The 26631-nt window shown below is 37.4% G+C and overlaps 2 protein-coding genes across 3 annotated transcripts; one reads left to right on the top strand and one right to left on the bottom strand.

Annotated features, from left to right (window-relative positions):
* The first annotated feature begins 89 nt into the window (after positions 1 to 89).
* cog1 (component of oligomeric golgi complex 1) lies at positions 90 to 11637 on the top strand. 2 transcript variants are annotated; one of them, XM_087809153.1, is made up of 16 exons: positions 90 to 442; positions 1284 to 1531; positions 1598 to 1779; positions 2581 to 2757; positions 3442 to 3598; positions 4391 to 4601; positions 4662 to 5013; positions 6172 to 6602; positions 6672 to 6818; positions 6885 to 7046; positions 8658 to 8782; positions 8868 to 8976; positions 9034 to 9143; positions 9219 to 9300; positions 10562 to 10585; positions 10870 to 11003. In XM_087809153.1, exons 1-15 carry the CDS (start codon positions 137 to 139, stop codon positions 10568 to 10570), a joined length of 2808 nt encoding a protein of 935 aa, XP_087665279.1. In that variant the 5' UTR covers positions 90 to 136; the 3' UTR covers positions 10571 to 10585; positions 10870 to 11003. The 2 variants fall into 2 exon arrangements, with proteins under 2 accessions (XP_087665279.1, XP_087665278.1); XM_087809152.1 differs by lacking the exon at positions 10562 to 10585 and having other exon boundaries at positions 10870 to 11637.
* Positions 11638 to 11866: 229 nt separating this feature from the next.
* Positions 11867 to 25205, bottom strand: rgs9a (regulator of G protein signaling 9a). The gene is made up of 17 exons (XM_087808730.1): positions 24924 to 25205; positions 22140 to 22236; positions 19213 to 19263; positions 19036 to 19142; positions 18842 to 18893; positions 18691 to 18749; positions 18103 to 18179; positions 17175 to 17256; positions 17031 to 17093; positions 15699 to 15728; positions 14901 to 14962; positions 14701 to 14814; positions 14520 to 14635; positions 14010 to 14097; positions 13303 to 13441; positions 13084 to 13166; positions 11867 to 12959 (listed from the first exon to the last, which is right to left on the bottom strand). The coding sequence occupies exons 1-17, from the start codon at positions 24990 to 24992 to the stop codon at positions 12803 to 12805; spliced, it is 1446 nt and encodes a 481-aa protein (XP_087664856.1). The 5' UTR covers positions 24993 to 25205; the 3' UTR covers positions 11867 to 12802.
* Between the last annotated feature and the right edge of the window lie 1426 nt (positions 25206 to 26631).

The following is a 26631-nucleotide window of genomic DNA, read 5'->3' on the forward strand; positions in this document are numbered from 1 at the left end:
TTTAAGCATTCTGATTCGCTATGGGTGCTGACAGACAGCTGTTTAGACCAAAGAACAAGCATGTGTAGTTTCATGACTACGTGGATCCCGGAAGTACTTGCCCCGGCTGATCCGCGGTCGGTGTTTTGAAGCAGTCATGGCGGACGGGTCGGGGGTCTCTCTCCGGGTTTCGGAAATCAAGGACCCGGCGGTTCTGTTCGAACGCTACAGCACCGAGGAGATCCGGGGGATCGAGCGCAAAGTGCGGGGGGAGATCGAGCAGAAGAAGGAGGAGCTCCGGCAGATGGTCGGGGAGCGGTACCGAGACCTCATCGACGCCGCCGACACCATCGGGGAGATGAAGCAGTGTTCCGCGGATGTGGTCCGGTCCATTCAGGACATGACCCAGTACTGTCAGCGGCTGAAGCAGAGCAGGAGCAGCGCGAGCAGCCGCGGTCAGGAGGTGAACACGAAGGAAACCATCTTAAAGTTGATTAAATGTTTATTACTGTGGATCCAAACAACACTAAAGTTATCATAAGTGACCTACCTTCTGTGAGTGGTCTCCTGCAGACTCACTGCTCCTCATGTGTCGTTACACAGGTTGTTGGTTTCCTTCCTTTAAACCTGTGGTTAAACATTTAGAACATGTTTTGTTTCCCAACGAGGTTTGTGCAAATGTTGTTTTCATACAGTTCCTTTTATTATTTACAGTTTCTCTCCCTTTTTAACCCAAATATATCCCTTTAAAACACAGTATTGCAACAGATATTTACATCTTCATATATCCTTAAAGCATCATAAATACAGCAAATGTTTTATTAAGTGTGGCCCTGTGGGCCAAACGCAACCATTTGACTGTATTTATTTGGCCCTTGTTAGGTCAAAGATATTGGGTGATATTTGTATTTTGTAGTTGTTTCTATTATCCATTACTAGTTTGCAAGTGTGAATATTAAAGCTGGATTAAAAGGAAAAAAAAGGCATAAAAGAATCTTCTTTAACGTCAGGCTGAGTCAAGCTTGACTTCATTATTATGTTATTGTTAATGCTTAATTATTAAAATAAGATTCAATATATTGCACTTTGAGACTTAAGAAGGTTTTGGGGGGAAGTTTTTGCACTCGGAACACCTCCTTGTGCAGTTATAACGTAGGTTCTACTAAAATGTATAACCATAGAGGACAGAGCATGCATGAAGTATAACCCTTGTTTAAAATGAGGAAAATCAATTGACAATCACTCCATTAGTTTGTCATCTTATCATTTCTCATTTATTATACTGTTGTATCTTTTTTCCCCAGACGCAGAAAAAGAGTCAGGAGAAATTCTTCATCATGGCTGCTCAGATCAAGCTCCTCCTGGAGATCCCGGAGCGTATCTGGAGCTCTTTAGAAGCCTCCCAGTACCTCCAAGCCACTCAGCTCTACCTGCTCTGCTGCCACCTGCACCGTCAGCTGCAGCTGGGGCCCTCGTCTGGGGGCCACTTCAGCCCCGTCCTCGCCCGCTTCCCCATTCTGGTCCGACAGGTCGCCACCACGGAGCACTTCAGGTATATTTCGTTTGAAGGCCATTGACCAGTCCGTCCAGTTTGATGAACGATTGATTCTGGTTCCAGGTCCAGCATCCTCCTGGACAGCAGGTCTGTGTTGCGGGGCCGTGCTGTGTCGGACCAGGCCATAGCCGAGGCTCTGGTGTCCACCATGCTGCTGGAAGGAAGTTCCCCTCGTCAGGCCCTGGCTGACTTCCTGTTGGCCCGCAAAGCATCAATTCATCAACTTCTCAATCAGCCCCAGCACGGTTAGTCCACATTTGTTCTGATCGTCTGGATCTGGACTGGATCAAATGTCAAGTCTGGTTCATATATCAGAGCCAACAGAATATTGAATTTGAATTTAATAACCTCTATAATGAAGAGTTCATTTTTTAAATTGCTATAATTGAATTTTACACGTTATCTGATTGCAGTAATTGAAAAACATTTTTTTAAATAATGAGTTGCTATAAATGTTTACAGACAATTATTTAAAAACACATTTTAAATTCAATATTTTTCAAGTTGCAGCCTTTAAATTAAATAAAAATACAGTTGGTATAAGAGTGACACTAGTCATTACCAACAGAGTACAGAGTTACTTGAAGGAATTCACCAAGCGTCAATGCATCTACGACGTCATGTGATCGCCCGAGTGTCGCATGATTGGCTGAAAGTTAGATCAATCATTTATATATTGAACGACTAAAAATATTAATTTTTAGAAAAGTCTATTTTTACATTATAGGCATTCAAAATATTAAATCTATTTCTAAATTATAATTGAAAATATTTTCGATTTCATTTTGAATATTTACATTTTTTAAATTGAAATCAATAATTTTAAAACAGAGTTAAATACCTAAAAAACAACATTTCATTAAAAATAAGTTTCAATATTTAACATTTAAATTTAACCTTTAAACATTTTGATAGCACTGACCATACGGGCCTAGTAATGCTTCACAAGTAACATCAAATAAGAACCGATAAGCATTAGCGTATATTCATGGAAGTGAGAAGCCACAGAGGTGAAGCATGTCTAAAGTAATTGTTTTCTTCTTCAGGGGCTGGGATTAAAGCTCAGGTGTGCAGTCTGGTGGAGCTGCTGGTGACGACATTATTCCAGGCCTATGCTGTCTTCTACCTGCCTCCTGAGGGAGTCCCCCGGTCTGGAGACGCTCCACTGACCTCTGGGATGCTCTTTTCCATCCTGGAAAACGTCACATCCAACACAGCAACAGGTGAACATCTACCAGAAATGAAACCTTGTAACTTTTATTGCTGTCATTTATTTTAAAAAGTATTTTTTACTAACAGAATATAGAAATATTGAATTTATTGTGATGTTGAAACTTTTGTTTGAGCATTTTATTATTATATTTCTTTAATTATTCTATTGATAGGTGTTTTTTTTTTACACAAAGAGTTCGATATTCCTTTTCTTATTTTTCAAAAATACATGTTTTAAAATCTAAATGTTTTAATTTGTGGCCTTTTTAATTCAATATAAAAGTGTTCAAATGGTTCTACCAGACAGAAAGAAGAGGTAATTAGCCAACATTTCAGTCCAAATACTGTATTTGCGCACACGAAAATGTAAAAAGATAAAAATAATAAAACACAAAAATTCAACCAAAAGTTTCAGCATTTGAAATTTTAACTCAACGAATCAATTTTTTTTTTTTTATTTCAATTTACATTTATTTTTATTTAGTTTAATTGTTTACTTTAGTTTTTATGATTACATTTTCTGTTGTGTTGAACCTCTAAACAAGGATCATGTCATTACATATAGGTTACTATCGTCAATGTTAATTTATATTATTCTTAATTTGCAATGTATGCAGTATTTTATTCAAATGAACACAGCAAAGTTGTAATATTATTTCTGACTTTCTCACTTTCAACCATCTTCTCTTGTCCAGCCAAAGGCAGGAGGATCTTGAGTGAAGACACGAGTACGGGGAGCTGGTTCAAGTACGTGCCCTCGTCCATCACAGAGTTCCAGCCCAGCCTGCGAACCCTCGCTCAGCCGATCCAGAGGGAGCAGCTGCGCGACACACTGCAGCAGTGGATCGACACGTAAGACTCGTTTGGTTTTAAAAGATGATTTTTAATTTTTTAATCTTCACATCATCTATGCCATCAGAATATTGAATCTTTGAAATAAATATTAAAACGTTTTCTTATTTTTAAGCATTTCATTATTATTTTAATAATTGAATTAAAATTGGTATCATTTAACCATTTAATTTCAGAATTTGTCAATTTAAATTTTACTATTCAAATTATTGAATTAAAAAAGTTCAATATTTTCATAATCATTTACTTTTTGATTAATATTCGATTTCCAATATACGCAATTATATAAAAAATACATTTTCAATTATTATTTTTTTATTTGGAAGAATATTGAGCAATTTTTAATATTTCCATCAGATATAATTTAATTTATTTTTTAACTTATGTTATTGGAATATGAAAAAATTATTAATTAAAATAAATATTACATTTTATTTTAAATACCAATTATCAAATAAGGAAACAAATTCGACCTTTCAATATATAAATTATTGAATTTAATCAAAGAAATTCAACAATTAAATACATAAATTATTGTATTTAATAAAAGAAATTCAACCTTTCAATATAAAAATCATTGATTTTAATAAAATAAATGTAACCTTTTAATACATCAATTATTGAATTTAATAAAATAGGTTCAACCTTTCAATATAGAAATGATTGACTTCCATTATCTTGAAAAAATAATGGAAAAAAACAAACAAAGTTTCAATACAAAATGTAAAAATGTAGTTGAGTTTTAAAGGTCAGTTAAAGGTCAGTTGATGATGAGATGCTCTGTGTGTCCAGCTGCAAGGAGGATATCTGTCAAGGTGTCAGTGGTCTGCTGGTGTACGTGAAGAGCCTGAAGGGTTTGGCCTCCATCAGAGACGCCGTGTGGGACCTTCTGTCCAGCGACTCCATCAGTCAGCACTGGAGCAGCGTGTGTCAGCGACTGCTCGACCGCCGCCTGGCCATCTGGGACGACTTCCTGCAGCAGCTGTTCCTCAAGCGCCTGCAGGTCGGTCACGAATATAAAAACCTATAGATTCGTTCTTGACACGTCTCTGTCTTCTTAAAGGCCATCACAAAAGAGGAAACCGAGGTCATCTCAGCCAGCTCTGTGCAGCTGCTCTCGTCCGCGGTCAAAGACCTGGTGACCCCCAGAACCTCTGGACCCGCAGCCAGCAGAGGGGCCCAGTACGAGGCGGATGTTTCCGCCTTCCTGTGGTCCGAGTCGCCCGGGGACCTCCCCAGTGACGCCGGCTGGGTCAGTGTGGCCCAGCGAGTCCAGCAACAGCACCAGAGGAGCGGCCTGGCCATGAAGACGCAAGCGCTCACTCCCTGTGTTCAGAACTTCTGCTCCTCCATGGACACCAAGCTGAAGGCCAGACTAGAGGACCTCCAGCAGTACATGCCGGCTCAGGACACAGGTAATAAGATCATTGAAATCATCTGTTTCCTGCATCACCATGGTGACGTTTGAGGAAGAACTTTAAGGATCGGCTATTGTGAGAAAGGGAAGCAGCCAAGCAGCATCTGAGTAGGGGTGACAATCTGACTTAAAATGCAGTTTAAAAGTACCCTCAGAGGAGTCATACCCTCTTAAAAATTAGCAAGTCGGCCCTTAATCTTCAGGGTATAAGAGTTTTTTTTCCATTTAAAATCAATTGAGGTGAACAATTGGGTGGAAAAATGTAATTACTATTTATTTTTGCCAATGTTGCAATTCAGGTTGTGATTTATTCATTTATTTTGTGGTACTACATAAGTTATTGTATTTTACGACCAACATTTGAAAGAATTAACGGATTAAAGGACTATTAACCTGTCGGCCAGGCCTGCAAATAAACAAACCTTTTTTTTTTTTTTGTCTTTATTGAACTTTTGAACTATAAAACTGAAAGCTTTAAATAATAAATCACTGCAATTATAATTATAAATATTATACACTAGACAAATCTAAATGAAACTTGCTAAAAAAAAAAGTAATATGTTAAGATATTTTTCTTCACTTTTTAATACAAGCAAAAATCGTGCATTTGAGTCTGCAGTTTGAGATTTGAACGATTTTTCGATTCAAATTGACATCGAAATTTTATAGAACTTAATTCTAGAAGTAAACAATGTGATCTTCATCCAGATTGATTGTTGGACGGACACTATGAGTCGGATACACAAAGGTTTTTTTAACAACCCTGAACACAATGTTGAACGTGAAAGTAGCAACACGCGTCATTTATTTGTGTTTTTCCTAAATTGTTCTTAACTATAGATCTCTCCTGACAGTAATGACTCCTTAGAAATACTAGATCCAGATGATTATCCATAAGAACAACACATTTTAATCGAGGGTCTAAGAAATATTTATCGCAACATTTCTTTCATGATATTTATATTTAACAGCATTGAATGGATTTTATATCTGTTTTTTTGTTTTTTTGGCTTTCATTTTTTATATTTCTTTTTATGGTTGTATTTGAAAAAATGTGTATAAAATTAAAGTAAAATACTTAAAATTCCTTCAAGAAACCTGTGCTTCTCTACTGGCGTTGTCTGTTTTATCTGTTCTACTTTCTCCTCCCTCACAGATTCCTCATCGGCGACCATCTCCGGCCAGACGAGTCCTGCTCCTGTGTCTTCGTTCGACCGCTTCACCGACTCCCCAGCGGTGGAGGAGGCTCTGAGGAGCGGCTGCCTCTCCTGTGTTCGTCAGATACTCTCCTCCGTCAAGACGACTCTCTCCGCCGCCCCGCCCGACCCGAGCGCGGCCCACCTGAGCTCGGTTCTGTTCATGGCACGCCTGTGCCAATCCATGGGAGAGCTCTGTCCCAACTTGAAGCATTGCATCCTGGGTAAAAAGGTGGACGCCGCTTCCACGCCGCGGATAGGAAAGAAACTCGGGAAAGGCAGGACGGCGGTCGAGGTCAATCCTGCTCAAGTCAAGTGGGCGGAGCTGAAGGAGGAGCTTCTCTCGTGCAGCATGGATGCGTATCAGATCTGGTCCTCGGCTCTCGCTAAAGTAAATTTCATTTTGATTGTATTTCCTGTTTTTTTGTCTGGATACATTTCCAATTGTGTGGCGCCGCAGGTTCTGCTGGACCGGTTCGGCTCGGCTCTTCACGCGGAGTCTGCCGGCGTCATCCTCACCACCGCCACCAGTTGGGAAGATCTGGAGATACAAGAAGAGACGGAGTCTGGAAACACCGTCACGTCCAAGATCCGTCTGCCCGTCCAGGTCAGTGTTCGCTCACCACCAGGCTGGAGAGAAGGTTCTAACCATCGAATCCTGTTGTGTTTCCAGCCGTCCTGGTTCGTGCAGTCGCTCCTCTTCCAGCTGTGCATGGAGGTGAACAAGGTGGGGGGCCACGCTCTCCCCCGGCCCACCCTGCAGGAGCTGCTGCACAAGTGTCTGAATCAGGCCATGCAGCACTACCACAGCCTGAGCCAGAAGAGCCGCAGCACGGTAAACACATGTAGCATAACATGGAGGGATTAGTTTGTCTGTCTATATAACAGATTTATTTAAGTGTGTTTCCCCTCTGGGGATGAATAAAGCCTTTCTATTCTATTCTATTCTATTCTCTGGACATGCATGTAATCTAGGCGTAAAAATAAACTATGTGGTACTCTGTAGTATTACTAAGTGATGCTTTGTAGTATTACTAAGCGATACTCTGTAGTATTACAATGTGATGCTCTGTAGTATTACTATGTGATGCTCTGTAGTATTACTAAGTGATGCTCTGTAGTATTACTAAGTGATGCTTTGTAGTATTACTAAGTGATACTCTGTAGTATTACAATGTGATGCTCTGTAGTATTACTATGTGATGCTCTGTAGTATTACTAAGTGATGCTCTGTAGTATTTCTACGTGATGCTCTGTAGTATTTCTACGTGATGCTCTGTAGTATTACTAAGTGATGCTCTGTAGTATTACTAAGTGATGCTTTGTAGTATTACTAAGTGATACTCTGTAGTATTACAATGTGATGCTCTGTAGTATTACTAAGTGATGCTCTGTAGTATTACTAAGTGATGCTTTGTAGTATTACTAAGTGATACTCTGTAGTATTACAATGTGATGCTCTGTAGTATTACTATGTGATGCTCTGTAGTATTACTAAGTGATGCTCTGTAGTATTTCTACGTGATGCTCTGTAGTATTTCTACGTGATGCTCTGTAGTATTACTAAGTGATGCTCTGTAGTATTACTAAGTGATGCTCTGTAGTATTTCTACGTGATGCTCTGTAGTATTTCTACGTGATGCTCTGTAGTATTATTACTACGTAATGCTCTGTAATATTACTACGTGATGCTCTGTAGTATTACTACGTGATGTTCTGTAGTATTATTATGTGATGCTCTGTAGTATTACTAAGTGATGCTCTGTAATATTTCTATGTGATGCTCTGTAGTATTATTACTAAGTAATGCTCTGTAGTATTACTATGTGATGCTCTGTAGTATTACTACGTGATGCTCCATAGTTTTACTACTTGATACTCCGTAGTATTACTATGTGATGCTCTGTAGTATTACTACGTGATGCTCCGTAGTATTACTATGTGATGCTCCATAGTAATACTCTGCGAGGCGCCGTAGTAATACTCGGTGAGGCTTCATAGTAATACTTGCAGAAGCTCCGTAATAATACTCGGCGAGGCTCTGTAGTAATATTCGGCGAGGCTCTGTAATAATATTCGGCGAGGCTCTGTAATAATATTCGGCGAGGCTCTGTAATAATATTCGGCGAGGCTCTGTAATAATATTCGGCGAGGCTCTGTAATAATATTCGGCGAGGCTCTGTAGTAATTTTCGGCTAGGCTCCCTAGTAATACTTGGTGAGGCTGAGTAGTCCCAAAAATACAATAAATGATTCATAGTTTTTTTTGTATTTATTTTCACTCATTTTTATCGACTTGTGTATAAAAATTTGTTCCAATACATCACAACATTTCCTTGTTTTAACAAATAGTTGCATATTTGTTTTTGGTATTTCTTTGTCGATATCATACACATTATATTTATTTATTCATTTTTGTTTCTGCCATTGTTTCAATTTCCAATCAGGAGGACGTGTTCCCCATGACTCAGAACCGAGCTCTTCAGATGTTGTTTGATATCCGGTACCTGAACACCACACTGGGCAGCAAGACGGAGGACGGCAAGAGCTCTCGTGTCCAGAAAGATGAAAGGTACAGATGATGGGATGTGTAGAAGCCACAGATGATGGGATGTGTAGAAGCCGCTCGCTCTAGCTCTGTGTGGTATTTATAACAGGCTGCAGGAGGTCTGTGATTGGCTGGAGGGCTTCATCGACCCCTTTGACCTGGATGTGTTCACACCGCCGCTCAACACGAATCTGAACCGACTGTCCCAGAGGAGCTCGGTGAGAGCGCACGTGTGTTTGATGGCGGCGAGCGTGTGCTGATGTCACTGTCCTCAGGTGCTGCTGGGGCTGCTGACCGGATCCGAGAAGCAGTTTGTCGCTCGGAGCAGCAGCGTGTCGTCGCAGGAGCCCTACAACATCCTGCCATTGGCCAGCAGTCAGATCAGGTCAGAGGTCAAACCCTCGTGGTCGTTCTTGTGTGTTGGAGACAAAACTCTTGAGTCGTTTATTTCCCTGTGTAGGTTTGGTTTGCTGCCTCTCAGCATGTCTAACGTCCACAAATCAAAGTCTCCTGCGTCGATATCCAGCACTCCTCGTCTGATGGTGAGTGACAGACACACACACACACACACACACACACACACACACACACACACGTACACACACGTACACACACGTACACACGTACACACGTACACACACACACACACACGTACACACACGTACACATAGAGAAACAGCCTAAGAAAAAAATGGACTGACACACAACGATACATTAACACAGTGACAGACAGACACACAAAGAAACAGACACTCGCATAGACAGAAAATCACACAAAATAAGACAGACCCACTTACACAGAAAAATACATACAAATACACAAAAGACAGACGCACAGACAAATACACGTACACACTAAGACCAATGCACAAAGACACTTACACACACACAGAAACATACACACACAATAAGACAGACAAACAAATACACATACACAATAAGACCGATGCACAAAGACACTTACACACACACAGAAACATACACACACACAGAAACATACACACACAATAAGACAGACAAACAAATACACGTACACAATAAGACAGATGCACAAATACACTTACACACACACACAGAAACATACACACACAATAAGAAAGACAAACAAATACACGTACACAATAAGACAGATGCACAAAGACACTTACACACACACACAGAAACATACACACACAATAAGACAGACAAACAAATACACATACACAATAAGACAGATGCACAAAGACACTTACACACACACAGAAACATACACACACACAGAAACATACACACACAATAAGACAGACAAGCAAATACAAGTACACAATAAGACAGATGCACAAAGACACTTACACACACACAGAAACATACACACACAATAAGAAAGACAAACAAATACACGTACACAATTAGACGGATGCACAAAGACACTTACACACACACAGAAACATACACACACAATAAGAAAGACAAACAAATACACGTACACAATTAGACGGATGCACAAAGACACTTACACACACACAGAAACATACACACACAATAAGAAAGACAAACAAATACACATACACAATTAGAGGGATACAATTAGACAGAAACATGCACACACAAGAAGTCGCATTAATATACAGTACGTACACAATGAGACAGATGCACACACACTCTGACACCAAGACACAATAAGACACACACACACACCAAGTCAGACACACACAATAAGACGGATGCACTTGGACAAAAACGACACACAATGAGACAGACACACACAGACTGTTGGTTGACATGTGTATAAATGTGTGTGTGCTCCACTTGCTGCCTCTGCAGAGATTTTGAGTCCAGGATTGTCAGGCAAGTCCATCCGTGTGGATCCAGAGTGTGTGTCTGTGTGTAGACACTAGAGCCCGAGTGTACCTGCAGTGCTGTCCTGTGTCTAATCACGAGTGCTGGAGCCCAGATAGTGTGATCATTAACGCTCCCGTGTATTGCTCACTAACCTCCCGGTGTTTAACCATGAGTTTGTAATGAAGTTTCTAATGATTTGTGGAGGTTTGAGGTGTCGGTGCAAAACTGTCTCTGTCGCTCTGTCTCTGAACGAGTCTCGAGTCCATGACCGACGTGTCGTCTCCTCTCAGGCTCCCGCCGCGACCACGTCCGTCTGCGACGACAGCGTCAGGCCCGGCAGCTTCTTCCGACAGCTGGCCCATCAGGACGAGGACACGGCGGCGCCGTCGTTGTTCAAGCTCAGCTGGCTCTCTGGAAAGTGACGACTCATCGTGTTGGACTTTTTAAGATTCTTTATCAATATCACTGGGGGGTTTTTTTTGGATCGATGTCTCCTGCGTGATGTTTTTTTTTTAACCTGAAGTTTCTGTTTGAGATCATGTGGTTATTGAAAGATGTTGTCGTACCATCAGACTTTAAAGCAGCACTATGTCATATTTTCACTTATTTATCCATATTTTCTTGGTGATGATGGTTTGATTCTAATCATGACTCATGAAGTAGAAGCTGTTTTATTTTAACACTTTTCTTTACTATATTACTTCGTCTGGAGAGTGTCATGTTTGAGTGTCATGTGACCACCAAACTTATCTCCAAACGGTGTTTTCATATGATGAGGAAAATAAAACCAAAAACGTATAAAAGTTTCATCATGAATGTACATGCTGAATGTGGCAACAAAGCAACAGAGGTCTCGACGACAAAGTTCCACTCTTCTGACACTGGGGGGAGCCAGAAACCATGTTAAACTACATTTTAACCTAGTGCTGCTTTAATAATATTAATAATGTTAAGCTTCTATGGAAAATATACTGAATTAAAGGATAAATAATATAATGAAGGAGGAATAAGGTGCCGCAGTGTCTTTTTCTTTTCTTTCAATAAAAACTTGAGACAGATCAGTGTTGGCGAGTAATTTCAAGTACAAAGTGATTAAAATTGAGTACAGAAATGTTATTAATTTCATTATTTTCCAGTCCAGACGACACACTATGAAATAATCTTTTCTTTTTAATTGAGAGCCAACTAGTGAGCTTTGAAAAAGAGAACAGACCATTTAATGAAGCTTCATCATTGGTTTATTTACCTTACACTGAACACTGCTCTCTCATCACGTATAGCCTTTTCCATTATTACCCATCAACCCCCATGAGAACCATTAGGTGGAGGGAATGTTGACAGTCTAGAACAGCGGGGTCCAAACTTTCTTATGAGAAGGGCCACATTTGATGAACAAAATAAATCAACCGGGGGTTAAATGTGAAATCATACCAGGAGTAATTTCAAATTAAAAATCATAAACCCACACAAAATGTATAACTACAACAAACAAAATGTTTAGGAATTAGCATCAACGATTTGGCCGCTTTATTGTGTGTTTTTTCCGTTTGAATCACGGCATCTACACTTTTGAAAATGGCTTGTTGATCAATGCAGTTGATAATGAACGTTGTAACCTATCTATGCAGTAGACACTGCCATCTACTGGTCACTTGTTGTAAGTGCAACAATAAAAGGTCTGCATGAGATGAGGTGAGACACGGAGGAGGATCGTCTTCCCATTTCTTCTATTATTGAAAACCTTTGTTGGTTCAATAATAATAATAATAATTGCTCACATTTCACTTTTCAGGATGTACTTCTTATTCAAGTTGTAATGTTAAAGAATCGTTGACTTTTTAGCCAACAACAAACTGAAAATGCACTTAAATATAGCTAAAAATATATATACTTTGATAATTTAGTTTGAGGACTTTATTCTTAATTAAATATTATTTCTGATTTAAATAAGTCAAATATATATTTATCTCAATGTATCCACAAATGTTCTGGCCACACAGAGGGATTAATTTATGTTCCCACTTAGGGTCGATTTTAGGGAAATAAATTGATAATTTTGGTTTTACTTGGGACAAAAAGTAAATTTGGCGGGGGAAAAAAGTATATATTTGTATATGTTTCTAAGATATCTGGGTCTCACTCCGCATTTATTTGGTGGAGCAAATCCACAGGTATAACTCAAGTTCTAAAAGATGCAGAGTACACACTTATACACACATCCTTCTACTTCTTTCTGTCTATTTTGCTCATCATGGCCTTGACGTCGACCGGCGCCGACGCAGCAGCTGCCTTGGCCTTCTCCTCCTCCTCCTGCTTCCACTGGATGATGGGATGGATCCCTGGACTCCGGCTCTGAGCGTTCTGCTCCAGCTGGGATGGGCTGAGATGAGGCACAAACATGAACATATTTAAAGCAACAATTTCTCTCCTGTGATGCGTTTTTAAAAAACAGAAATTCAAAGTAATATGCGATCAGAATATTAGGATCAGGTGTTATGACTTACCTAAAGTTGTGGGGTTCTGGGTTTGTTGCCTTCTTCTGGGTGTCTTTGTAGACTGGAGACTTGAGGTAACGGAAGAATGTATCCTGGGATCCAAAAGAAGTCAAATTAAACATTGACTGTGTTGTGATACATTAACAATGTAATTTTAATTTATCATAGTATTTTAATCAACAGCCGTTTTTTGTTTTTATTCAAGTAATGTTTTGTGTCTGGACAAACCTTTTTCATGAGCAAGAAGACGTGGGTCTGTGCAGCATCCAGCACGTAACGATGAGGATGATCCAGACCTTTCACAGTGAGACCCATCGTTCTACCGTCAATGTTGATCCAGCGGGGGGCGCCGGGGGCCAGGAAGGTCCTGAAGGTAAAACGTATTGTTTGTATTGGCTGGTGTTAATGGTCAACTAATGTGTGGATTTAAGTGTGTCTTAAATGGATCTTGGACGTCTATTGTACTGATCAGTATGTGTCGGTTTGTACAAAACTCTCTTTTCATGGAAATATTTACATTAGAAAATGGGTTTAAGCCCCGCCCACTAAAAACACTTTCTTGAGATGAAATCTAGTTACGCCTACTATGCTGTGATTGGCCAAGCATCAAGGTTTGTCACCATGTCATCAATCCCAGAAGTCTCCACCTCCACGGGACACGTTGTATAAACAAAGCGGGGCATGATTACAGCTGGCTGGAGGAGTGAGTGAAGCCAATATTACATCATAATGGACCCTGCTTTCGTAACCTCTCGTTTGCTGAGATTTCAGACGCGGGAGAACTTTATTAAGTAATAAGTTCAAAACATCATCATGATGAGGAACTAACTGCATCTCGGAGAGAAAGATTTTAACATTTGAATCATGTGAGTGAGTCAGGACAGTTTTTTACATTAGTAAGTAAGTAAGTTTTGAAAGTTCCTCAATGAACATACTTGAAGATCGTTTCTGCTTTGGAGGACATAGAGGATGCAGTGCCCCATTTCAGCTCTTCAGCAGCCTCCCAGAATGCCAAGTTTTCCCCTGTTACACACAAACAAAAGCAAGTTTTAATAAAAATAACGTTTTTGAAATAAATACTTTCACCATAATTGTTTTAATATTTGTTGGACTTTTCTACTTTTTTTTTTTACAAGTTTGATAGTCTAATTCCAAACCTTCAAAAACACATTTTCTAATAGTTCAACCAAATGTTTGTAACAATTTAATTATATTTAATTTAAATTGATCATAATTATTGGAAACACAATATCAAACTATGTGTAAAAAAAGGTCATTTTGAAAATATTCAATTTTTTTAATTAAATAAATAAATAAAAAATTAAACCTTTCAATAAATAAAACTATTAAATACATTTTTTTTAATCCAATGCCAAAAAGTGTTTTCTTTAAACCTAAGTTTTAACATTTAAAATGTTAATTTCAATCATTCATTTCAGACTCACCGCTGAACTCCTTCTTGAGGAAGACCTTGAAGTCGTCTCGGCCTCGCAGGTCGGTGAGCAGCTCGAACAAGCTGAAGGACCAGCGTTCGACTCGCATCTTGGTGGCGACCTCCACCCTGGATGCACAGAAGGTCGACCGAATGGGTTTCCGAGGTCCAGGGGAGACCCTCCACTGACTCACCTCCTCGTGTTGAGGTTCCAGTACGAGTCGTTGTCGGTCAGCCAGGGGTTGCTGGGCAGGCAGGGGGCCAGGAAGGGGTCGTGGTTCTTGTACGTCGTGATGTACTTGACCAGACTGTGGGGTCACAGTTAGAAATCGATCTTGTTGCTATGGAAACATACTCATGCCATCATAACATGCACTTTGAGGGCATGACTTACGCTCCGATGGACACGCTGGATTTGACCTTTGACCTCATGATGGCTTGTTGGTAGAAGATGTTCTGGAGACATAAGAGTGATGCTCAGAACATGCTTTATTCAACACAGGATCACAACCTTTTAACCTTTATTTTAACTAAAATGAGTTTTGAATGGAAGTAAGTGTGTGTGACTTAAAAAAAGATGAATTTCCAACACTTAATTTTAATAGCATCAAAATCAGACTTTGAAGCAAATTTCTTTCTTCTTTTCAAGGTATAAATTAATTCAGTGTAAAAATAAACGTGTAAGAAATAAAAGAATATTCACAGTAAACAATTCAATAAAAGAAAACAAAAGCTAAATTGAATGTAAAAACATTTATTCAGCATTAACAATAAGATGCAAAAACTCAATTCAAATATATTCATTGCTATTAATTCGTATTTAAAGTCTGACTGCACATATTTACTTCCATAAATCTAAATTATTATCTTGATCGTCGTATAAGACAAGGAATCCTTGTACGCTACTGCCCTCTGCTGGACCTCTGCTTTTAATGATATTTTGAAAAGGCGAATATATTACTTCAAAAAAAGAAAATCTGGTTTAAATTAATTTTCGATTCATTGTTACTGTAACTAAAACTACAAAGTCAACAGTAATTAAAAAAAAAAAAATCTAACAAGAAGCTAAAAATGAATAAATAGACCATCAGGGAACGATAACATTTTGCTCTGATATTTGGCCAAACTAAAATACAGCATTACAGCATTAAAATAAATAGAACTATTCAAGATGATTTTGTAAAACACTTACCCTTCGTCTGTACTCATCGAAGGAGACTTTCTGTTGAGAAAGAAAAAAAGTTAAAACTGTTTTTAAATGTAATTATTGATTCACCATTTTCAGTCTATCTGTTTTTAGAAGAAAAAGTTTTCATTTCACAAACTCCAAGTCAAGGAATTTAGGATTGTCTTCAGTATTTTTAATTATTTATTAACTTCGGGAAGAAACTACGATGATAGCCTGAAAACAGTGATTCAATGTGTGGACAAAGACACCTGTAGGTTTCAGTAACAACACACAAAACCACACAGGTTTATATGACACGACACAAAGTAAGAGGTGTGACACGACAGGTTACTGGATCATTGATGCAAAACTAACACACAACTGCTACTTTACTCTCGTGCCCCTCTGTGCAGGAGAATCTGTGGGAGAACAAAATAAATTAGAACACACTAGAGGTCCTTCATTTCATCTTGAGAATGACGTTTATTGTTGCGATGGATTTATTTTATGATTTTTATTTTTTGTTTTTATTTGTTGTAATCGACACTTTCATTGGTTTTGTAGAAAACAGGTCAGTATAAGGTTGTGTTTATAGATTGTTTGTCAGGTGATAGACAAATGCAACATCATCACAGCAATACTATAGTTTTAAGTGTTTGTGGGTTCTGGATACCAAAGTCTTTAGCAGCGCCCCCTAGAGCTTTTGTTTCTTTTTCCATTACAAAGGGTGATGATGGTAACATCCTGCAAATTTTGCATTTAACCTGGACCAAACATGTGATTCTCTCTCATATTCTAAATAATAGTGCCAAATACATATACTTTAATATATTTATTTAGCTCCTCCCCTTTTTTGTCTCGTAACCCATTGAATGTTTGCTAGTTGGTCATCGTTGATTTACCAGAATTGTCTGAAGGCATGATGAAGCTACAAGTTTTCGATGTAAGGGTAAAGTATTTTTTTTAAGAATATATATATAATAATAACATTTAACATTAGTTTATTTTTGTGTTAATTGTTTTTTTTAATACATGGTTTAAATGTATGTAAAATTGTACATGTTTGAATTTTCACAGGCGTCTCCTTGGACCTCCTTCACTCTGACCTGATCTATAACCACCACTACCTTACATGCACAAGCCATCAGCTCATATTTTGTTGGACTAAAAGTCAAAGATGTGAAAGAGAACGCATTTGCGATCATCTTATCTACAAACCAGAGGGCTTCAAACGTGATCCTACTTAAGCTCACAGACACGTTGAGCACCATCTTTGTTTATAAAACCCTACATTAGATTGGCCAGGAATGCTGTGATCCATCTCCAGAACACGAGGCATGTTTACTGACCTGTTACCTGCTCTGTGTTCGGGTCGAACAGACGTTCAGGCCCGGTGTCCACGGCGCTGAATGTGCGCCTCTAGGCCAAGACAGAGCAGAGCAACATTATCGTCTCCGCTCACCATGATGACATGTCGTGGACGGAGTCGTACACACTCACTGGTGGTCTGTTCACCATCCAGAACGCTCGCTCCTGACAGTCGAACACAACACGGTCCGGCTTCTTCCTCTCCTTCCCGGCTCTGTGCGAGAGAGTCAGTGGTTGAAGTGTTGGATCAAGGCAGAGGTCAAACTGCATTATATAGATATCAGAAAATGTTATTATTTAAAAAATATATAGTGCTTTAATTTACTACTTCTGTATAATTAGCATTTTTTTTTATTATTATTTTTCCTCCCACATTCCAAAAACAAACAGGTTGATTGATAACTTTGGGAAATTGTCCATAGGTATGAGAATGTGTGTGAATGGTCGTCTGTCTTTGTGTGTGCCCTGCGACAGACTGGGGTCCTGTCCAGGGTGTCCCCTGCCTCTCGCCCTATGATACTGGGATAGGCTCCACCGGTAAGGGATAAAGCAGTAGACAATGAATGAATGAATGAATTTACTAATGTTTTTTTGTTGTTGATATATCCATCATTATTTATCTATTATTTGGTATTTACTTTAATATATATTACTACTATTATTATCATTATTATGCATTATGAACATTTAATCCATTTTATAATATGTTTTATATATATATTTATGTATATATTTTCTTATTATTTGTACTGTATGTTTAATATTTAAGTTAAATTTCCCCAATGTGTGAAGCCATATGGTACATCAATCCAAAAATAAGTAGTTAGCCTATGAGAGAGTCAATAGTGTTAAAAAGGTGCTAATGTGCATTAGAAAAATGTGTTTTTATTTTTCCAAAGTTTATTTTACGTGATCATTTGAATCAACTTCCAAGAAAATAACAAAACACAGTCTTCTGAAATAACATCAAAAACAATGCCATGTATGATATTATCATTTAATTGTATTTACTCATACTAACAACAAACATAATGAGTCAAATAAATCACATCTAACTTACTTGTACTGCTCTGTGGCCTGCATGACAATAAAGTCCCACTTGTGATTCAGCCAGTTATGGAGGTGGTTGTAATGAGCCTGTCCAACCACAGTAACAGAAACAAATCAAATAAGTCAGTGAGCAGAGAAGCAGATGGAGCACGAATGCTCCTCCACAGATGAAACACTAATAGACTCAGGGACTCATTCAGTGAAAGGATGATTTTATTCTATGTTGGTTTCCTTTTATGTCTTTGTGTTATTTCTATCCATCCATCCATCCATCATCCATCCATCCATGTTGCAGATTTTAAGTTCAAGTTTATCAATTTGAATTACTGAGGCTGCTGCATGTAAACGTGGCATCAGTTAATCAGTGTTCAGAAGTTGGTGACGGCAGCGTAAAGAACAACCTCAATTCAAAAACACGACAATGGCTTTCAGAAGTAATAAAATGAGATGACCCAAACTTAACAATGACTGTTCTGGCAGGCTAGTTATTCATTTTAGCCAGACGTGTTACAGAATTAATGTATTAAAAATGTAGTTATAAAAATCTCATGTTAAATCAAGGGCAAGGGATTTCTTGTCCCTCGGGCCAGGCTCATACCTGCTCATATGCTTCCAGCTGACCCTTCTTACGAATGTTCCTCTTCGCCAGATAAATGGCTGCGAAAAAAACAAATTCCTCATTGAATTCTCATAAAGAAAAGCCTCAGCAGTAGTTCTCTCGCTCATGTCAGCAGGTCGGATCTTCTTACCATAGTCAGTGTCTTCGGCAAACCACTTCTGTGTCGGCCAGAAATACGGAGTCTGAAATGTAGAGAAATATATTATTATTATCATTAACATTTACTATGTATGAGCCAAGATATGCTTTTTTGGGAGTGTGTCAATGTGTGGATAAAGCCTGCCAGGTTTTGCATAGAAACTTTGTCATGGATTTAAAACGCACCTGGAAGCGGTACAGGTTGTCGTCGTTGCACAAGACCAGCTTCTTGTGGTTCTGCAAGGGATAAATGTAGCCGTAGGCGACCAGCATGGTACCAAAAACCTGAGCCTCTGTGATCAAGTCAAGAGAACACAATAAGTCGACAATCTATTTCCTTCTTCAACTAGATTCTTCACTGACCTTCCACACTGGTTGTCATCTTGTTGGCGATCCATGCCACTATGTCCTTACCTGCAAAAAATACCCTTGTATGTTAAAAACATGAGAACACAATTGTTATGTCATTCATTTAACTAATCACAAAATGATGGCAGTAGGCTGCCACGCAGCATCTGAACTAGTGACCTCAATTCTAAACCTGTGGCTCTGCCCCGAGGTCTCCTCCCAGTAAGACACTTCTGGAACACTTCCAGAGGGAAGAAGGTGTCCGAGCCACTGACCTCTTTCAAATGTTCTGTTTAGTTTTTTAATTGACAAATGTGTATCAAACGGGTCCTAGTAGACGTCAAGCACAAAAATGAGCTGTAAAGAAAACCCAATTCAACTGGTTGTATCCAAAACCTTGCTCTATAAGTCCCTTCTGAAAACGTATAACCACAGAGGAGAGTAGGAACATACAGAAGATCAATTACAAAAAATGATATAGTTAATATGTCATTATTTGTACCTTAATCAAACAATGTAAGGACAAATAATAAACAAAAATAAAATGCCTTAAAAACAAAAAGATAAAAAACCTTGGATTTAGATATTAAGCTTTTGATTCCAGAAAGCTGACACACACAGGTGTCACAGATACACTTCTTATATCTTCTTCATATATAGATATAGATATAGATATAGATATAGATATAGATATAGATATAGATATAGATATAGATATAGATATAGATATAGATATAGATAGATATATATAGATATAGATATAAATATAGATATAGATATTGATATAGATATAGATATAGATATTGATATTGAAATAGATATAGATATTGATATAGATATAGATATAGATATAGATATAGATATAGATATAGATATAGATATATACGAAGAAGGATGTATATGTCATCTTCTGTAAACAAAAACAAACTATTCTGATTCATATATGAAAAAGACAACTGTGAAACAAACTGCAGGAAAAAAATGTAAAAACGAAAAAGCGTCAAATCGACAATACTAAACAGGGAAAAGTTCTACCTACCTACCTAATCGTTTGTATTATTTATGAAGCTAAATGTAAATATTGTGCATTTGACCTACTTTTAACACACATGTTTTTGGTATTTTACTTAGTATTGCTAATATATTTAAGACAAGCTTTAGATTAGTCCATAAGTTATTTATTTAATTTTTTGACCTTTGACCTGCTGCCCTTTGACCGGATTAAAAGTTTTCCTAAAGCGCTGAACATATCTCATCCTATTGCTCACTTCCTTATTTAGCTTCGTGAGCAGCTTAGAGTGTCGGCCTCACTGCTCGTCACTCTCTTGCCTCGTCATGGACTCTGCTGCAGAATACACCTATGACATATTTCATTAGGACATTTTACAACAATAATTACATTTTATTTTCACTTGAACAAGATGAAAATGTAACTATTTCATCTAAACCGTATGGACATATAGTACATTTGATTTCGCCTTATATTTGATGTATTTGTAAAGTGTACTTTCAACCATTCGGGAAATAAACCCACATTATAACCCTGCATTGATTTAATTAATTTAAAAAAATGTAAAATTGAACATTTTATTTTCTTAGTCGTGTATTTTAATTTATGTTTTGTGCTTGTAAATTTTATATATAAAGGACTGGTACGAGTCCTTGAGGCATTTGTTACGAGGCTTCACGGAAAATTAAACATGACTTACAGTATATAATCTGTTCTATTCATTTTAATGTCTGAAATGTATTTTGTTTTGAAAAAGATTACAGTAACATTACCCTATGACGCTTGTTTCATTTAAGTTTACTAAGAAAATATACCTGTTTACTAGTGACAATGAGTTAATCAATGAGTTAATTTATCTTTATTGTTTTGTTTTTTATCATAAGGTCAGTCTGTGAATATAAAGTAACCAGTCTGCAGTACAAAAAGTGTAAAGCGATTCATCTGAATTGTGTACTTTGGATAATAAAAATAACTGCTTTTAGAAGAAAGTAAACTATTTGTGATTTACAATTTACAGATCATTTGTTTAAGCAGCAAAGCTTTCTGAATGAAATGTTGAATCAGCACAATTTATTTATGTGATTGGGTTCAGTTTGAACAGTCATGACTTGTGACATACAGTAGATCTGTCGAGCTAATATTTAAAACTTGCATTGTGCAGAGATTCTATTAATTTCCTTTAAACCTCAAGAAGTGAGAGGACTTTTTTCAAGACTTCCAGGAAGAGAAAAGTGACCGAACAAGAACCTTCCTTTTTGTTTTGTAAACACTGTCTTCACAACAGTTGAGATTATGTGAGTCTCAAACTCCCTTTGGTTCCTCAAAAGTAATAACATCTGCACCACAAAATATAGTTCTGTGATTTGAAAAATAAAAACAATGGAGTTAAGAAGAGTAATAATTAAATGAGCATCAGTGAAACAATAACACCGAACACAACAGAACAAATCAATGCCATATCTTGTGCTCTCTCTTGTGTCATTTCTAATCTTCTAAAGGATCCTTTAACTACTGTGTCAATGTTTTGTGAAACTTTCCGTTGAAACAGAATAAGACGCCAGTAATGTGGGGTTTAACTAGTTTTAAAAGTAGTTTAGATGTACTTGTGGGACCCTAAATGTAGAAGGGATTGCAGGAGGTTGTAAATATAATAATAATAAATCAAAAATAATGTTAGAAAAAATCATCAGAGATTCATTTCAAAAATAATTGGCAGGAACAACACATAAGGAAAAGAGACGCGTAGACGCAGGTCACAGGTGGGATCGACTTCTTGTTTGAATTTAAAAAGCCGATTTCATTAAGTAAGGTTTAGCTCATCTTGAAGAATTTAAGCTCTTTCAACATGTTTACATCAGGCAACAACTTGGATTGACCTTGTTTTATAAATAAGTAAGTTGTTGACCAGAGCACGCGTGTATGTTGACCTCACCAGCAATGACATGAGGGATGGTGGTGACGTTGAGCTTCTGGTCTGAACCTTTGACCCCACTTTTCTGGTCCTGCATCTCAACAACAATGGCCTCCAACTGAAAGAAAAGGCAGAAGTGCAAAGTGATATAACAGATTTATCTTGTTCACACGTGGGTTAGCTTCATGTTTTTGAACGTCTAGTCCAAAGGACTATTTCTCATCCACTGGGTCTTTATTGAGATTAAAGGTAAACGAAGACCCCAAACAGAGAGACTAACCATGGACCAGTTTTGAGTTTGATGGAATCACATTTCGACACACTTCGTTCACATACAAGCCCCACTTTGACTTTGGAATTGTTTTTTACTCTTCAACCACATGCATGTACGTCTAGACAAGCCAAACAGAACTGAGAAAATCTTGTTTTTTTGTTTTTTCAACTTTCTTTTCTCAACTTTTATCACCTTCTGTCCAGCTGTTGTCATTGGAGTCTTTTCTTGTGACTTAGAAAATGTAATAAACCAAAGGGTAGTGGAGGCAGTGTCACAACAGTAGTGTCAACGGCCCCATGCTGCCACCAGCTGGTTTTAATTGAATTCTTTATCTCTTTTTATTGTCTTACTTTTGATTGACATACCTTCACCATTGATAAATAGAGAGAATAAAGTCAATCACAGGGTATGATAGTCTTGGGTTCATCCTGTGGTGACGTATCCACTGTCCAACAATAGCAAGTTTAGGCAAAGTTATTGTTGTTGTGTACATTAAATATTGGACCTTATAGAGCCAGAGTCGAACCAGTTAAATAGCTCATGACAGAATTAAACAACAATCATTTATAATAGATTCATAAAAATAATGCATAAAAGTTACTAACAGACGTTATTTTCAATCCTCTATCAGAACCTATTACATCTATAAGGAGTGATAAATCCACATTATCATATGACCGTAATCCAAATGTATTTTAGGCGTTGGAAGTAGGGACTATTTAAGACTAAAGACTAATATAATTTTAAAAAGTGATACATAATTTGCTGTTTTTCTTATCTCCCATATGGTCTAACTGTATGTACTTGGCCTATGTATGTACTTTTTACTGTGTATTGTTTTGTTGTTTAAGCGACTTGTGACCCTGGTCTGTGAAATACCCTTTACAAATAATATTTAATTACTTAATACTTAATTGGTAAAGATCTTTGCCAACTGCTAAACAGTAGGTTTCTCACAAACACACAGCAGACACAACAAATCAACACTTTTTTCATTTTGAAATGACCTGTCGATCAGATTTAAGCTTGAAAACATTGTTACTGGCTCCACCAAGTGTCAGAGCAGTGTAACTACAATGCTGTTGCTTTTTCCCCCCAAAACACTGCATGTGCGTTTGTTCAAAATGCAAGATCTTTATTGTTTGAGTTTCTTGTTTTTATTTTCATGGTAAGTTGAGAGTCTCTCAGTAAAAACTACTATAAAGCAGTGGCACTAACAGACTCTGGGAAGATCTTCCAGAAAATGTTATATAGTGAAGAACGTTGTTAAAATAATAGCTAGAACATTCTACTACATAACTAGGAACTGTTCTTAAATAAACCCATAATTATAGAAAATATGAAAAATGTATTAGAATGTAAAAATGTTTCGTCTTGCTGCTTTCATTAAAACATAAACGAATTTTATTACACATATTGAATTGTTTGAAAATGTGTCTCTGTATTCCTGATCTCACCTCTGCTTGCACTACCTGTGCATTAACTTTGTTTTTTGTTTATATTCTGTTTATTAGTTGATTATTTAAGTTTGTGGGTTATATCAGTTTGTTGGTTATTTATTTTGATATATTTTTATTTATTTTCTTGAATGTCTTAATTAATGTCTGTTTAAGTCTTTAATTGTTAAGTCTTTAATTGTTTTATGTGTTTAATGTCTGTTGTTCTTTCAACCGTATTCATGTTTGGCATCCTGGACCACAACTTCATTTATGCTGTATTTCTTAATACAAGCATATTTGACTATAAAATAACTTGACTTGACTGATGTTTTCAGACTTTCAGATTTTTTGGGTTATACATTTGTCAAAAATGCCAAAATCACTCTATCGAGCTAGCTCTATAGTGGAGGATGATTATGGTGCATGACACAAAGCTTCTCTACGATAGGGTCATTTTGACCCCTCTGAGCTAGCAACAGGTACATCTGGGAGTGCAATGAATTCATGGCCTTTGACACTGATCGATGAAGTCACACGGACTCTGAGGTTCTTCTTTGTTTGGAACTAGAAAAGACAATCGGGACCTTTTGTTCTTTGGTCCTTCTGAGTCAGTGCTTTCATAAAAGGACTAAAGGCTGACTGATGGAATTAAAGGCTGACTGATGAAAACAAAGCCATCTTTGATAGACTGTAAATATAGTACGTGTTGCTATAAATAACTAGTTGAACTCCTGTTTTCACTTACTTTCATTACTTTCTTTGCACAAATCGAGTTAATAAACAACGTTTATCTGATTGAGTTTGAGCTCAAATTGAAAACGTAGTCTAACATCCAGAAACCATGTAGAGACGGTTAAGTCGACTGAACTGATGATTCAGGTGCATCAGGAGAAAGTTAACTAAAGCCAATTAGGTTCCTGGTAGAATTAAATATGTTCTGCTGTTCAGCTTACAAGCAAAGTAGTGAATCATGTTTGCAAAAAGACAACACAATCTAATGAACTGCTTCAGTTAATAAAAACAGACACAGCTTTGTGGTTCATCTAAGGTCTTACTTGTCATGTCATGGAGCAGATTTAAAAATGAACGTACCTTTTTTAAACAATGTATAGCAGGCCGGAAATGCTGTACCCGGTCCGGACGGGTCGTTCGAATAGTCATTCTTGCTGTTATGTGAACGACGACTCAGATGAAAGATTAAAAAAAAAGTTATTTATGAAAAATCTTTAGATGAAATGATTCCAGTATTTCAATGGAAGGTTGAGAACGGAAGGTGGTGAACACGCTCATCCTCTGCTGGGGATTTACATACGGGATGAGGAGGGATATAGTTGTTAGCCAATCGGCTGATGGGAAGACGCCGCTCTCATCCCTGAGCAATTACAGCAAAGCCTGCTGATCTCAAAGTTAAACGTGGAGGAGGAGTCAGTGTTCCCTCCTATAAGATTCCACGGTTAAGTTCAGCCGCATTTCCAGGAGAAAGAAGTTTTCAATTTTCTGAAGATCCTTCCTGAGCTGAGCAACGTGTCATTAGCTGTGATGAGTGACACTTTAGATTAGTTAATGTCTCAATATTCAAGGATTAAGGGTTTTTATTGAACTTAAACTGATCTAGAACATGTTATTTACAACTGTTTACACCATATAGTCAATGATATATATTTTCAAAATGAAATTTTCCATGATGATTGTGTTCATTTCTAAGACAAAACTTGCAAAGTAGAATTGTTATTTTAAAGATGTTCTTTACTAAGTGTAAAGAAAGATAAAACAGAAGGTTTAACCAAAAATAGCTTTTCTCTCTTTTGAAAACAGGTACACATTTTATTTAATCGATTTATTCCTGTGACTATGCAGTTATACTATCATAACACTAGGGGAAGCCAGACACAAACATGTTCAATCTGCAGCTTTAAGTAAGTAGTAAGTAGGTTTTCAAATAATTGATTGTTGACTTTTGTCACCTACTGATTTACTTAAGTCACATTAGACATGTTATATATAGTGTTGCATTTACAGTCTGCTTAATAGGACAAATACTTTTTTTTTTATTAATTTAAAGCTGGTTTATATGATACAGTTTTACTGTTATGGTAGATAAACATGACAAAATTAAATTAAATTCTTAGGGAGGGAAAAGTTCATAAAAACATTGAGTATCTGCATAATAAATTTGGTGAGAATATCACTTTATTGCTCTCCTGGTCAAGAAAATGGCACTTCTCTAGGAATCTAAGAAAGAGGTAGAAATTGTCCACTTTCACTTGTGTATTTACATCAGAAGCGTTAGAAATATGGATTAAATTGAATTAAATTGAGATAATTCTTCTAATGACTAGGTTTCTTTATTTAGTAGATATCATGGCTGTAAAGTATCAATAGAAAAGCTGTAAAATACAAATATATGATGTCCTAAAGACTTATTTATAACGCCTTTGTTTGAGAACAAGGTATGTTCTGACAGCCATCCGCCCAAACTTTAAAAGCATGTGCGCGTTCATGTAGTTATTCATGGGCGCGCTTCGATCAGCCTTTCAGCCTCTGTGCTAGATTCAGGTGCATCCGGAAAAAATGTCGATTGCATAGTAGTTGTTATTAATTTAATTCGTATATCTTTACAAGTGGGAAACTTGTCAGAGAAAAAAAACATTTAGATATTTTATTTATTTAACTATAATGTGGTAGCAAATGTTAATGTGGATAACAGAGAAATATAACACGTCAACCGTATGAAGCAGAATAAGAAATAACGGGGGTATGTAAATAATGTTTTTTTCAGAGGCGTTCTGTATCACACTGT

Source organism: Callionymus lyra, chromosome 15 (assembly GCF_982586985.1).
Source record: "Callionymus lyra chromosome 15, fCalLyr1.hap1.1, whole genome shotgun sequence".
In the NCBI taxonomy this organism is placed as follows: Eukaryota; Metazoa; Chordata; class Actinopteri; order Syngnathiformes; family Callionymidae; genus Callionymus; species Callionymus lyra.